At 34.0% G+C, this 16,646-nt stretch overlaps 1 protein-coding gene across 1 annotated transcript in view; it reads left to right on the top strand.

The window, feature by feature from the left end:
* The first annotated feature begins 11,681 nt into the window (after positions 1-11,681).
* Positions 11,682-16,646, top strand: part of LOC145102170 (cyprosin-like) — a 33,977-nt gene continuing 29,012 nt past the window's right edge. The window contains exons 1-3 of the mRNA XM_079039546.1: positions 11,682-11,733; positions 12,250-12,603; positions 15,684-15,744. Coding sequence (XP_078895672.1) covers positions 11,695-11,733; positions 12,250-12,603; positions 15,684-15,744 — 454 coding nt within the window. The 5' untranslated portion in view covers positions 11,682-11,694. The remainder of the gene's footprint in view (positions 11,734-12,249; positions 12,604-15,683; positions 15,745-16,646) is intronic.

The raw sequence follows: 16,646 nt of genomic DNA, 5'->3' as shown, positions 1-16,646 counted from the left end.
CTGTTCAATTTTGTTGCTTTTATCATCAGATTTTTTTTCTTAATTTCCTTCATTAATCCCTTTCCTAAACCCTTAACAGCTGATTTTGGTTCTACTTTAGCTTCTGAAGTAGTTTTAGATTATTATTTGCAGTTATGTCAAGCCAAGTTGTGAGGTAGGTGTGGATATGCGTGCATGACATGCCTAACAAACAAGCTAAAGCATTAAAAAAAGAGTTGTCATTTGAAATGAAAGGAAGGTGAAGGTGAATCATGTTTCTTACCAGTGATATCTCTAGTCCACCACCAAAAGCAGGCCCATCTATACCTGCTACTAAAGGCTTTCTTGCAGCTGCGTGTAGCATAAAACATAGACCATAGCTTAAGGTAAGTGCTAACTAATAAAACACGATTGGTTATCCACAGACCACTCAGCATATAAATTATAATGAATATTTACTATGGCTTTATCTATGACTGAGGGGGGGGGGGGGTGTCTGGGCACCATCCATCCTTCTTCATAGGCTTTGTCTATGATTGAGCATTCAATGCTTTTGATGGAGACTGGGTTTTCAATTATACCCAGCACACATGAACCTTCACATGGAGCGGTGAAAACCCGGCCCGTGAACTCTGGGAAGTTATCTGTTTCAAGAAGTCAATCCAATGCCTCACGTCATCTGTTCTGGCCGGGTCGCCCGATGTTTGACCGCATCAGCGACTCTTGATGGCCGGGTCGCCTGTTCGGCTTTTTCAACCTCCTTCACCTGAAAAGTGAAATCAAATAAAATTACTATTTTACCCCCTCAAACAAGTTCTAAAGCATTATAAATAAAAAAAGATATGATTCTCACCTGATTAACAGTGCCAATCAACTCATTAACTGTCTCAGTCAGCGACTTGGCTGCCAGCTTCTTAAGATCCTCAAAAGCATCTTTCTCCTTCAACACATCTTCCTCACGAATGTCAGCTTCTTTAGCAGCCAAATCAGTAGCCATAGTTACAGTTCAAACATATATCCATATAGTTATACATAAATAGCAATAACTGTACAGACCTCGTTAGCTTTTTTTGAGTTTTTTTCTATGGATTTTGACCATTTTCAACTCGACCCACCAACACTTAATAACTTTGACTTGTGGAGAGAAAACCCGTGCTTTGACCTTGTGTAGATCATCTCTCTCTTTCTTGAAACAAGCAGCTTGGGACTAGAACAACAATCAAATCACAATTTCTCAAACAAATAAAATATAGGGTTTAGAGCTAATTTTAGAGCCAACTGATATGAAGGAAAAAATCTCATGATACAGATATGCCTTGACCCCTTTTAGCCCATGCCTCATTACAGACCCAATCAGCTTGTGGCTTACTACAGAGAGAACCTAAATTCAAATCTCTCACACATAATTTGAAGAAATTGTTGTCTTTGTCATACATGGTGTATGCAATGAATCGATGACCAGGTGAGACTTCTGATACCTCTTCATATTCATAACCTAAATCAAGTCATGTTAATAGATTAAATGAAGTTGAAGAGAATTAGAGATCGTTGAAAGATGTTGAAATGATATTGGAATTGGAATTACCCCCAAATCTTTCTGCTTCTTGATTGTAATCGATGAGTTTTTGTTCAATCCTCTTCCCGGAGATGAAATCGAACCCACCTGTTGGACTTTTATGTGAAATGAACTCTTCGTTTAGGCTAGCTAATCTCCTACAGAGTACTGGATATTGTTTCCCTTCCTCTACTCTCCTGTAATACAACCTGAATTCCACCTCCAAATTGCCAAAGAAGAACACAAAATCTGAATTCGGATCCAAAAGAAATCAACAAGCTTCAGATGAAGTGCAATTTGAAATTGATGGTACCAGGGCCCCCAGCGAAATGGGGGAGTGGAGAGCTGAGAAGACATGCGAGATGCTATTTCTGATTGGAGTTTAGATTGAAGGCGATCAGTGTCTACTAAAATAGCTTCAATCGAATGGCTTTGATGTAAGGCGTCACATAACCTTCAATCGAAGGTGTTTTGAGTGAGAGGAGCTGTTGGATCCCTCTGAACAATTTATTGAGATGTGGTTCAAAGCCCTAGTTCTTTTCGTCGAATGGCGCTGATGAAAACATACGGAGACTTGGCGACATAGTGGATAGAGAAGAGTAGTGTGTGATGGCGTTGATAAAAACATACGAGACAAACACTCTTTACAGAATCCATGGCCGCTTAGAACTGATGGGTTTAGATGCTAGTGATGGTGGCTTAGGGCTTGCAAACAGAAGGGAGAGAGAGAGTGCAGATCAAGGTACAGGAAGACGGGCTGCTTCAAAAGGATTGACAGCCTCACACTAGAATTAGGGTTCTTTCTTAGAGGATTGTAGAAGGAGAGAAGCATTAGGCAGGTGTTTAATTTTTTGGGATTTCATTTCCCACCATCGCCGATTAAAAAAAAGCGAGAATGCGCCTTCCTAAAAAAATATAAAGCGACATCTTTACACGACACACTTTTTATGGTAGGTGCCCTCCGTGTTTTTTTTGGACATTAAATTTAGGGCACGCAAAAATGCGCATCCTCTACCTTCACATTTTGCAAAGCTGACATTATTTTTTAGGGCACGCACAAATGCGCCTCCTCTATCAGCGCGTGTCATTGGTTGCGCGTCATTAAAGGGTTGTTTCTAGTAGTGAAAACCACTAGCCTAGATCTAAACAAAGAATCACCAAGATTGAGACTTTATACCTTTTGGAAGATGATGAAGTTGAATAGATTTTGGATCCACAAACTTCAAATCAACAAGAGATTCTCAAAAGGGTCCTCCTTTCTTCAAGATGCACCAAACACACACCAAAACAAACACAAGGCTCAATATTCTCTAAAAAGGGATTAGGGTTTCATGGAAGCTGCTTTGGGACGAAGGAGGATGATAATAGTGTTGGGTTTTGAGCATTTTAACACTCCTATAGTGTACATGCAACCCTAGAAACCTTGGATCTATGTTTGACTAAGATACATGCAAAATGATTTTCCAAGGTTCATAATCCTATCTAGCATACATGGGGATCTTTTATTCTAATAGTTAGTAAGAATTACATACCTCTTTGTAGCTTGGATTCCCTTTGAAACCTTGTGAGCCTAGCACCTCAAGTGTGATGTCTCAAATGCTTCACACAACACCAAGTACACTTGGAATAAACTCTAAGAGAATAAGATCACTTAGATTTTCGGTTAGCCCTCTTTGATTCACTCTAGTGTCCGAAAATGGTGAATAATAGCTTCTTTATATAGTATGTTACAATTAGGGTTACACCATGTAAACCCTAATTCTCATGACCTTTCATTTCCATGACCCATGGGTTATGTGACCCCCATGGAGCATCCATGGAGCATCTTATGGGTTTAACCCAACTTGATAATCCATGTAGCCTTTGCCCACTATATAAGTTATGGATGATTGACACAATCAACCCATATATTTAATTAATCTTCTTTTGATCACATGATTAATTCTAAATTAATTATTGATCAATACTAACTAAATATTATTATTCTTATTATTAATATATTAGAACTTATAATATATTAATAAACCATAAGTGTCTTATTTCTCTCATTTAGTCTATCCAAGTGCATGATGCCATGCAACCCAAATGGACCATGCCGGGTCGGGTCAAGTACATACCAAATATAGTTATGGACTTAGACACTATATCCAACAAATAGAAGGGGTCTTGAGGTTACAAGGTGCTTAAATAGGGTCCAAATTAACCGTAAATTTTAGTGTTTTCCCTTGGCTCGTGTAACCCAGCGTACCAGGGGGGAAAACCCCGTGTCCAAGATTCATCGAGGTACGCCCAACATACTAGGCCACCATGCAAAAATAAATAACACTTATAAATTTAAGAAATTTACCTGGAAACCGGACGTTACAAAAATCGTAAGTAAACTTTTGATGTGAGTAACTACCCAGATCATGTCTTTCCTATATATCCTAATGAAGTTTATTTATTTATTAATTTTATTTTATGAATTAAAATATGGTAATAATTATTACATACCTTGCTTTCTATGTGAAATTTAATTTTTTGATGTACGTGTATTCATGAAAATAATATTTTACAAAGTATTTTATTATGACTAAATGCTATGAAAGTTTTATAAGAAACTTTTCTTGATGAATTTGTGCATTCACTTAAGATGGAGAAAGACTTAATTTATCTACAAAAATCCATAGTAAAATACAATACAAAAAAAAATTATTGACGATATGTTTGAAAGATGATTTTAGGAGAATAAAGACTTATGAATTATAATCAAATCTCTAATGAAGACGATTAAAGAATAAAGACTTATGACATAAACACAAATGTCAAATGAAGATAATTAAAGATTAAAGTCTAAAGAATTATGACTAAGTAGACTCAATGTCTAATGGAGATTGTTGGGTCTATTGTGTTGCGTCTTGGGCTCGGTTATTAGTCCAGTTTTGTCACCGGTTTGGCCCTGTCCAACCGTGTGTTTTGTTTTAGGGTTTTGTATATAAGTTGCATGCATGAAATCTTATCATTAACGCTTTCATTATTATTTTATTAATTGTATTGAAAGATGATTTTATTAATTGTATTTCGTGCATGAAATCTTGATCGAGCTCTGCTGAGGTGTGACTATATTGGAATCATTAAGCACTATTTTGATTCAAATTGTGTTTACATTGTTTGATTAGTCGTTTTCTATTAACTTGTTGAAGATCTAAAATGATCTAAAGAGTTTTTCAACTCATCAAGTGGTATCAGAGTAGGAGACTATGTAATCTATATGCATCTCTTCTGTCGAAGAAGGTTTTAGGGTTTTCCGCTAATATTGATCACTATTAGAAGTCTTCATCTTGTTGTTGACGTAGTTCTTGGATTTCAATTTTACCCTAACTTTGTTTACAACTCTGATCTTGAACAGGTTTTTCGCAATATCATCATGTCACACAACGATTCCAACACAAACCCTATCAATATCTCCAACAACATTGGATCAACAACTAGGATTCCCATTCAATATACTCAGGATTACGAAGTATGGACGCATCACTTTGAAGACTATGTGATTGGTTCTGAAGACAATGGGTATTTAATCGGGGAAGCAATCACTGTAGGTCCGTTCACTCACTCTGGCACAAACCAAATCATAAAGACTCAAAAGGAGTACAACCAACTTATGGTTGATGTTAAAGATGTTCCTCAAGATGAAAAGGATAAGTTTGTATGCAATATTAAAGCGCTTAGAATGATCAGATTTTCCCTATAGTCTGACACCTTTCGGTTGGTTATCTTATGCATGACGACGAAAGAGGTTTGGGACAAGTTGAAAGAGCTGTATTCTACCGATGAGGATCTTGAGCATTCGATCCAAACTCTATTGCTTTCAGAGTTTGGATACTTCAAGCAGAAACCTAAAGAGAAGCTTATCCAAGCCTTTGATCGCTTTAATCATCTTCTTAGTAAAATGATAAAGCATGGCATAGAGAGGAAAGTTATTGAGCAGAAGGTCACATTCATGAATGGACTAAGATCCGAATGGATGGCTGTAGTGTCTACTGTAAAGGCCCATGAACAATCCAAGGCTTACTCTTTGGCGAAGCTAGTGGGGATACTAAAGTCACATGAACGTGCGGTGACTAAAGAAACGAATGTGGTTTCTAGCATGGGTTGTTTGGCCGTAATTTTCAAAAGAAAGAATGCAGTTGAAGAAGAAGAAGATTTAGATCTTTCTGAATTTGATCTGACCAATGAACAATATGCTTTGATGGTTTCAAACCCAAAGAAGTTCATTCACATAACGTTTCCCACCAATAAGAACCGAAACTAGCAAGGAAACTACAGTTCAGAAAAGGCAAAGGAGGAACCGAAGATCACTCCCCGACAAGAAGAACCGAAGAAGGAGAGCAAGATGTCAAGTGACTCAGGATTTAATTGTCACTTTTGTGGAGGCAAAAACCACTTTGCCAAGGACTGTATGTTGAGGAAGATGACAGAGAAGAATGAGAGTGAAGACGATGAAGCATACTACCTGCGAAAGCTAGAAGAGATTAAAAAGAAGAAAGCTGCTACAAATAACACTATGAATGTTCTTATTGTGCTGGAAAATGTTGCAGATGATGAATTTGGTGGTGTTGAAGTCTGGTCTACTGACTCAGAGGATGAAGAAGTGAGAAAGCCTACACATTGCAGGGCTTTCGTGGCGAAAGAAGGTTAGTATGTTTCTGAAGGAAAGTGTTTGATGGTGACAGCCGGAGTGTCACAGATGACGGGTTACAACATTAATTACCGGCGTATCATAAGGTCCAAACCATGCCAAAACAAGTTTATGTAGTTACCGGCGTTACACAGAAGCAAACAGCCAAACTCATAGCATTAGTGAACGAAGATAATGCTAAAGGATGTGATGAATATTTCTGGTCGGCACCAATAGACAATGCTGATGAAACGATCGGTCTATATGAGAAAACATCATGGAGGGTTAAAGGCAAATATGTGGCAGAACCGCTCAACAAGCCTACACGTTTTGATATGCCAACAGCCAGTGGTACCAAAAATATTCCAAGTGACTCTGTTAAGGTGAAAAGCGAAACCTCCTCGTTAAAGAGCGAAACTCATGATGAAAAATTGAAACCGAAGGTCAACGTCTATAAAACTCAGGTGTCTGAAAAGAAATATCAACGTAACAGGAGAAACAAGAAGAATCTCACTGAAAGGAAACAGTTTTGGCAGTCCTAAAACCTAAATTACGTTCGATCAGACAAGAGTTCAACCGCTAAGGATAAAGGAGTGTCAAAGATTCAATCTACTTCTTGTACTCAATGCTATTCATGTAGCCAAGCAAACCAAAAGGGAAGTTTCGGTCCCCAAAATAGAAGCGAAAGAAACCGAAAGAGTGGTTTTGGTTCTCAACTCAACAACCGAAGGGACAGTTTCGGTTCCTCATCCACAAGCGAAAGGACCCGAAAGCAAGGTTTCACTTCTAAAACACATTCCTCTCACTCAAAGCACAATCCTAAAGAATATGTTAAGGGAAAAGGGAAGATCGTCTCAGGAGACGAAAAGAAGATAAATACTAACCTAAGGAAACAAAACCAAAAGTTAGAAAACAATAAATATCCAATTCCTAAACCTAAGATTAAAGCGTCAAAAGATAATAAAATCAAAGTTTTTACAATCAAAAGAAAAGATGAAACAACCCTAATAAACGAACTTACATGGTTGATTCTTCTACTGCTATACTATGTTCTGTAAAAAGGCTCACAAGGACCCAAGAAAATTTGGGTTCCTAAATCTGCTTGATTTTTGCAGGTTATGCGTGACGAGCAGTTCGACGACGAATGGTACATTGATAGTGGCTGCTCACGTCACATGACAGGGAGAAAGGAAGAGCTTTGGGAGTTTCGAGCTCTTACGAATGGGGGTTGTGTCAATCATGGCAACAAATCATTTGGCACAATAAAAGGATATGGAATGATCACAAATGGCAAATTCTCGATCAGAAAAGTAGCAAAAGTAGAGGGCTTACAACTCAATCTCATCAGTGTTTCACAACTGGTGGTGGGAACTGGACTGAAGGTTTCGTTCGATGATGAAGGGTCTGAAATAGTAGAGAAGAAGACCAAAACATTTCTATTAAAATCCAAAAGAAAAGGTGAAATGTACCCACTGAACATCAATCCCATTCGAGGGAAGCTAACTGTGTGTCTGCTAATGAAAGCACACTCAGACGAAAGTTAGTTATGGCACTGAAGGCTCTCACACCTCAAATTCAAAGACATCAATAAGCTAGTTGTTGGTGATCATGTGCGAGGACTTCCAATACTCAAGTTTGATAAAGAACATATGTGTGCTGCATGTGAAATGGGAAAGCAAAGCAGAAAAAGTCATCCAACACATGTCAACACGAAGATCATCGAACCACTTGAGCTTCTACATATAGATTTATGTGGACCTTCGGCTATTGAAAGCATTGGTGGTAACAAATATATACTAGTAATAGTAGATGACTTTTCTCGTTTCACCTGGGTGTTCTTTCTTAAACGGAAATCAGAGGCTACACCAAAGCTCAAGGTTTTTGTCAAGCAAATAGAGCTTCAACTACAAAAGCTGGTAAGAAATATTCGAAGTGACAATGAGCTGGAGTTCAAAAACAATGAATTTGAAGACTTTCTTGTTGAAAAGGGAGTATATCACAAATTTTCTGCTCTCTACACTCCACAACAAATGGTGTCGTTGAAAGGCGAAACCGCTCGTTGTGTGAAGCAGCTCGTTGCGTGAAGCAGTCCGAATGACAATGAGTTGGGCTAATGCTATTGCTGCTGCTTGCTACACACAAACCAGTAAACCAGAAAAAAAGGGTCAAATCGTCACTTTTACCGGTAATTCATGCTTTTTCGTAAAACAATTTTAGTTTGAGACTTTTTCATAAATTATGGTAAATTTTTAAAACTTTTCTGGAGATTTCCCAATAACCATAACCCCCATTTGCTATTAAATCAGCGCACGATTGAACATTATGCAACATCACCCCATGAATAAGCAATGAGCATGCTTGATATATGGTATTTCCACTGAATATCTTAAGGTCGTTGACAGAAATAAGTCCTTCCTTCTTATTAACGTCTTCTAATGTTTTAACATCGCCCATATTGCTTTTCAATTCAAATACCCTTTAATGATTGCTAGTCATGCTACATTAATAGAAAAATTGTTATAGAAAACTAAATAAAAAACTTTAAAAAGTTATATGACATAATAATGGAATTTTCCCAGTTAGCTCTGAGTTTTTGCAGGTCAAAACCTGCTAAAACAAAAAAGAACTTGTCTTTGGGTTGTGCAGATTTCACGATCTTGTGAGAATGGAGATTGGATGGTGAAAACTATAAATGATGACCATAAATGTTTACAAACAAGATTTGTTAAAGCTTGTACATCTAGATTTTTGGAAAACAATATCCTTCAACAAATGCTATAAAATCCAAGAATTCCAGTGAAAGCTTTACACAAAGAAGTAACCAAGAAATTAGAGATTGGTTTATGGAGTTACTAGGAGAAGATTTAGACTTGGATCCAATGTCTAACAATATCCTTCAACAAATTCAAGGGACTACTTGAAATGAATATTTTGTCCTTTTAATTTCTTTTTTTTTTATTTTTCTTATATTTCTTTTAACACTTTATTAATTAAAAATAAAAATAAAAATATTAGGCCCACCCACCCTACCCCTTCTTTCTTTCTCTATCTCTCTCTCGCTCTCTCTCTCTCTCCACTGTGTTCTTCCTTCAATCTCAAACCACCATTGTAGATCCTCTACCACTAACACCGACCCACACCCTCCATCATCGATGAACAAAACAAAATCAATAATTTGCAACATTTATTTGATCTATTCTTCTCTCCATGTCAAGACACACCCACACACAAACTCTTTCGCACACACACTCTCTAAACACCTCTTTTGTTTTCTCACATAGATCCACCCATGAATACTTTCAACCAGATGGAATCACCCTTTTCGCATACAACATATCAATCAAATACAGACACACAAATGGGTTTGATTTTTTCACTTTTTCCGAAATTTAATATCGATTTCACAACTAAGTCTTATTTGAAAGCTTAGGTTCATGAGAATCAGAACAAATCGAGATGTATAATGACCCTCTAAGAGAGAGAAATAGACTGAGGTTGAGAGGAATGATAATTAGACGCAGGCTAGTAAATCAAAGACACCTCATTCTTTTTCTTTGACTCTCTTTCTCTCTTTTCTCCTTCAAGTCGAGTAACACCCTTCTTTCTCTTTGACTTTCTTTCTCTCCCTTGTCCTTCATGTCGAGCAACACTGCTCTCATTTTCTTTCTCAATCAGATTTGCAACAATCGATGGAGTGAAGCTTATCAGAAAGAAAAAATAAAGGGCATCATGTGTGTATGTATATTTGTGTTTTAGTCTGATGTGTGTATGTGTTAAATCCAATCAATTGATCGGATATAGTAATCGCTAGCACTTCAGAGGTTGCACTAGGGAAGTGGATTTCGTAGTGGTGAAAGTATCAAAATCATCTTTGAGCTTCTATTGTAATACCTTACAATTCCTGTTAATCATAACAAGATTATAAACGATGATATGTTGGTGGTTTGGCAATCACGTAATGGTACAATGGTGTTGGTTGTCATAAACGATGGTGGGGAAGAGGTTTCATCAGAGTTATGCTCATAAGATCGACAATGGGGTTGGATCGCCGAGAAGAGTAGGGGATCCTAACAATGGATTGGGGGGGGGGGGGGTAAATCTTGACTATGAAAGAGATATGGGTTAGGTCAGAGAGAGAGAGAGAGATTGTGTGTGTGTGTGTGAGAGAGAGAGAGAGAGATATGGTACGATGGATGAAATTATGGATGGATGGGGCGGGTTTGGGGAGGGATTGACCATCCCTGTCCCCATCCCCGAGTGTCTAACATCGTCCCCATCGTCATCCCCACCCCCAACGGATGCGGGGAATCAAATCCCCCTCCCCTTTGTATTTTGGGCTTTTCCCAAGCCCATCCTCGGCCCATCCCCAATCTATCAACATAATAAACTCTAACTTACACAAAAAAAACTAAGTTTAATAAGCGATCAAAACTAGATGCCATAATCAGATTATGTTTACATCAATCAAAAAGTTTAACAAGCACCAAAACGAAAAGTGATGATTTGGTATACAGATCGTCGAACGAAGTGACGAATGACGAACTCTTGGAATTGGGAACATAATTTGATATACGGACTCTTTCTCTGACGGTCTAATATAGATCAATTCGTTTTAGTGGACTTAATTCAAAATTTAATAAATGATATATATATATATATATATATATATATATATATATATATATATATATATATATATATATATAGTCATCAAAACGGAGGCGGAGCGGGTTGGGGATTGTTATACCCAGCCCCGGCCCCATCCCCAGTGTTAGCATAATGGGGATCCTCGGTCCCATACCCGAACCCGTTTTAGTGGGGAATACCCGTCCCCGATTGGGGCAAGTCAACCGGGTTCCCCACCGGGTCGGGTGAAATTTTCATCCCTAGATGGAATAAATGGGCCTAATGTTTTTCTTTTCAATTTAATTAACAAAATATGAAATAATAAAAAGAAAAGGAAAAGGCAAAATGGTCATTTCAAGTCTTTTAAGGACTAAAACCATGAGAGTTTTTTAATTTTAGGACTAAAACCACATAAAATATTTGATTTTGGACTTTCCATACAAGTTAAAAACCTTTTGGACCTTATCTAGATTTTTTGCATAACATACGTACCAATTTTACAATTTTACCTAAAAAACCAAGTAGTGACCATGTTTATATTATCTCAAACCACAACCCATTTGTGAAATTTACTCTATTATTATAGGGAACTGATCCGTACACAACAATTTTTCTCTATTCAAAACAATTGGTGCTTTAAAATGTTGTATTGTCTAATTAAAAGAGATTGTGTGTTGTCAACCTTATAAACATTCATTTTGTATTTTTCATGTGTTATCATATATTTCCCATCGATAATCATGTCATACGTATGAACCCATAATTTCATGCTGTTTTCAAGTTTCGTAGCTTCTGAGAATTAGTTAACTCTTTAAACTTTATTAATATTTGTGTTTTCCTCCATATATGATAAAAGTTGTTGAGGTTGCATGCAATGAATTTGAGTTTAAATATAGTAATGTTCAAGAGCCGAGTAAGATTCCAAAATTCAATCTTCTTTTTCTCACTTTAGTCAATTCAACATGCTTTTCTAAACATTATGTATTTTATGGTTTTGATTGTTCTCATGATTAGGCACAAATCTAGTTATTTTTTGTTCTATTTTTCTAACCTTTCAAGAGTTAACGTAGTTGAGTAATATCAAGAAATAGATGTTGGGTAGATGTGTTTTGAGTTCCAACAAGGTGACTCCTATTAATGATTTTTATGAGCTTATATGCCTAACTAAGGTTAATATAAATAACATCCAAGCAAAAAAATGATCTCACATTTGATAACACAGATTTTGACGTTATTTGTTAATATCTAATAAGTTTATGTTGTATGACACCTGGATTTTGTAACGACCAAGTTTATTTGCTCTTATATTCCTAAGGTTTAGTTTTCCTAATATAGATTCATGGTATCTTAGTAGCTAATAATTAAATAACTTTTGTATATACTTGCTGACATATGACTAACTAGATCTTAATGGTGAATTAACATGTAGGTCAACATGGGAAGGAAGTTGAAAACTCTAGCAATTTTACTATCATTGTCAACTCTTGTCTATACTCCGGTATCTACCACATCAGTGGATGAGCTTGTTAGGATAAAACTAAAGAGAGTGAAATTTAGTGAAACCAGCTCAGACGTCACTTTAAACGCGTCTGATAGGAAGTACACAAAGAGTTCAAATAACCTTCGTGATTCCACGAAATCTGATATCATAGCACTAAACAACTATATGAATGCTCAATACTTTGGTGAGATCGGCATTGGAACCCCACCTCAGAAATTTAATGTGATCTTCGATACAGCTAGTGCTAACTTGTGGGTACCTTCGTCAGAATGCTTATTTTCGGTAAGTTATCACATACATACATATATAATTCACATCTGTGGCTCTAAACCTTCATCGTAACGGCTCAGTGGGCCAGTTATAATCATAAATGATTATGTAGCATCACTCGTTCCTTTCACCTTCGCCACTTTCCCCGCCACCACAACCGCCACCGTCACCGACACTACCACCACCTATGTCACTAAACGACCCCATTACCGCCACCTTCGTCCTATATATATCATCGCCACCGTCGTCACCACCTCTACTGCCATCAACTGTTATAATCATATATGATTACTCAATTAGTGAACAAAGACATGTGTATAAACATTTATAATTAAGTATATACATATAACATGCATAATCATATAAGATTATATTTCTCTGCCATATAATTATTTATGATTAGGTATACTCCGTTGTTGTCTGTGCACTGAAAACGCGAGAGAGACAAATGGTAAATATGTGACCGATGTTGAATTTTAAGATCTCAATTTTTTTTAATATCAAGTGAACCGTTCTCTCTCTCTCTCTCTCTCTATATATATATATATATATATATATATATATATATATATATATATATATATATATATATATATATATATATATATATATATATATATATATATATGTTGACCGATGTTATTTTTTGAGTTTATGTTGGTAATATAAAATAGTTTTAAGAATATTTTATAAACATATTTATTTCTAAATAGCGTATTGTAATATATTGTTTTCCAATTATATATAATAATTTATTTCTTTGAGACAATATATAAGACAATGTATTGTCATATTTGTATATATTTAATTAATATTGTTTAATGATAATATTTATTAAATATTTACTATTAAAATATGACGTATGTTTACTATTAAAAAAAAATTCTAATATCGACAATTATTCGTTGCCTATTTTTTGTTTTTAGACTTTTTTTTTATCTTAACAAGTTATTATATCAGTAATTTATAATTGATGTTATATATATATATATATATATATATATATATATATATATATATATATATATATAGAGAGAGAGAGAGAGAGAGAGAGAGAGAGAGAGAGAAAGAGAGTGTTAGGTTCAAATGTTTTTATTATCTATTGTGTGCTTGTAGGATTCATTCTCGTCCAATCATTTTAATTATTTTAAAAAAATAATTAATGTATATTAACTGCTGAAGTTCTAATTATTGTTCATTATATCTTTAACATCTAATATGCATTAATTACTTTTTTAAAATAACTAAAATGATTGGTCTAGAATCAATCCTACATACACACAATAGATAGTTAGAACAATATAACCTAACCTTTTATATATATATATATATATATATATATATATATATATATATATATATATATATATAGGGAAGAGTTATATGGAAAATGAATCATTAGGGCAACACATATTTGAACCAATGAAAACATGACAACACATCACTTCTACAATAACTTCCACAATACATTACTTGTGAAGAAAGAAATGGACACGTGTCATTTGATTATTGGTTCCAGTAGATGTTACCCTAGTTATTTGTTTTCCATAGAACTCATTCCTATATATATATATATATATATATATATATATATATATATATATATATATATATATATATAGGTTTGGATATTTTGGTTGAAAAACCATTCAATTTCAGTCTTTAATTTCAAAAAGTTTTAGTTATTTTGCATTTTAGAATAGTACATCCCAAATGATGGGCTACCTATAAAATTCTTGTCATATTTGAACATACTCATTATATATATATATATATATATATATATATATATATATATATATATATATATATATATATACTTGAAAAAAAAGGTAGAGAATCCACAAAATATTTAGGGGTACCGATAAAAATGGGCAATGATACAAGTGTGTTTTAAAACCAAACATGTTTTATTAAACTATCATAATCATTACCTTAATATATTAAAAAATAACGTTTTTTTATTTTTATTTTATTTTTATTTTTTTTTAATTTTTAAGAATTTATTTTTATCCAAAAATTATTTTAAATATGTTTGATATTCATAGTATTTTATTCACTGTAAATAGACATCTATGTTGATATAGTTTTAAGATAAAATATTTTTTTTATAGTTTCAATTCTCGTTATTCATAAATGAATAAAAATACATCAATAATTTATTACATTATATTTATTATTCACTTATTAATAAAATGTATGTTTAATATTTTTTTACAGTTTAAGTGTCACTGATATATGAATATAACATATAATAAAGTTTTATACTTAAAATCTATATTTTACATCATCTTTTGTTACATGTTATATTCATATATGAATAAAACATATACTGACTCTAGTCAAATCTTATATTTATATACGAATAAAATATTTATCAGATTTTTGTTATAGTTCGTTTGTTATTCATATATGAATAAATAGTATTTTAATAAAAGACAAAATGTTTTGAAAATTCGAATTGTTTACTCATATATGAATAACAAAAGAATTATAATAAAATTCTGACAACTTGTGAAAAGAAGTAATACACATATTATTCATATATGAATATAACATTTGACAAAAGCTGATGTAAACTGTAAAAAGTTTATTACATGTTGTATTCATATATGACTAATACTTAAACTGTAAAAAAAGTTAAACATAATTTCTATTCATAAGTAAATAACAAATGTATTGTAATAAAACATAATGCACTTTTATTCACTTATTAATATCGAGAGCTGAAACTATAAAAACATACTTTATCTTAAAACTATGTCAATATGGATGACTATTTAGAGAAAATAAAAAAGTTATAAAATTTGATATATTTAAAATCATTTTTCGATAAAAATAGCTATTTAAAAAAACTAAAAATATTACGTCTTTTATATATTAAGGTAATTATTCGCACAGTTTAATGATACATGTTTTGTTTGAAAACACACATTTAATACTTTCCGCCGATACGATTGAGGGTTTTATGAAAAAAAATTATTGATTAAGAATGATTCCCTTATTTTCACTTTTTTTTTTTTTATTTTCTCAACGAAGCATACAAGATATGACCAGTAAATTAATGCACAAGGCTTATGCTACTCTTGCAGGCATCTTGCTCTAGCCACATGAAATACGAGTCAAGTAAATCAAGCACTTACAAAGCAAATGGTTAGTTAATTCGTCTTATCCGCTAAATTACTTTCTTTGGTATAAGGTTGCACGTACAACTATCGCATTGAAGCTTATATATCTACCAACTCTATGAAATATCCATACGTAGAAAATGCTTATATAGTTCTATATTTTGTTACCACATCCTTAAAACTTTTGTTCCTATATTACCTTGTAGATAATCAATCTATATAACCAATGAAGGTTACAAGATTTTAAAGATATTTAATTTGAAAACAACACTACTGTTTTGTAAAAAAAACGATATTTAGTTTTAACTAGAATTTTGTCCGTTCTGTATTGATGCGACAATAATTGACTTAAAAAGGAAAACTCTTTAAGGAGCAGTAGAAATTTATAAGGATGTAAGTTATCCAACCACAAGGGTCATACACCAAATCCATGCATAGAAATTTAGGATAATTTATGTTGGCAAAGCATAAAAGTCATGGACCGACGCCAAGTAAGCCTCAAAGTGAAAACAAAAAAATTACGTCAAAACGTAGACAAACTTGAATTGATACTGACACGTACATAAAAAAGCATGTACGTTTTACTTTTAAATTAACGAATGAAAGTTCTAAATATAAGTCGAAGTGTTTACCATCTCGAATCTAAACCAACACATAGGAGAATCTGATTATGTATGCTACAAGGGGTATATATGAAATTTTAGAAAACGGAGGGGCGAAAATGATATTTTAGAAACTTCAAAGTTAAGAATGATGAACGTGACATTTTAGAAAGTTCAAAATTAAGTGGTGAAAGTGTAATTTTAAAAAGTAAAAGACAAAACTTGAAGGAGTTCACAAAATTAAAGACCAAAATTACTAAATAGCAACGTCAAGAGGGAGGGGAGGACGTAAAAGCCACATATTAAAAAGTAATTCGATGAAGAG

Source organism: Lactuca serriola, chromosome 4 (genome assembly GCF_051521515.1).
Source record: "Lactuca serriola cultivar US96UC23 chromosome 4, Lser_US96UC23_V15, whole genome shotgun sequence".
Lineage (NCBI taxonomy): Eukaryota > Viridiplantae > Streptophyta > Magnoliopsida > Asterales > Asteraceae > Lactuca > Lactuca serriola.
Note: the sequence above shows the minus strand (reverse complement) of the source record. Positions and strands in the feature narration are given on the sequence as shown.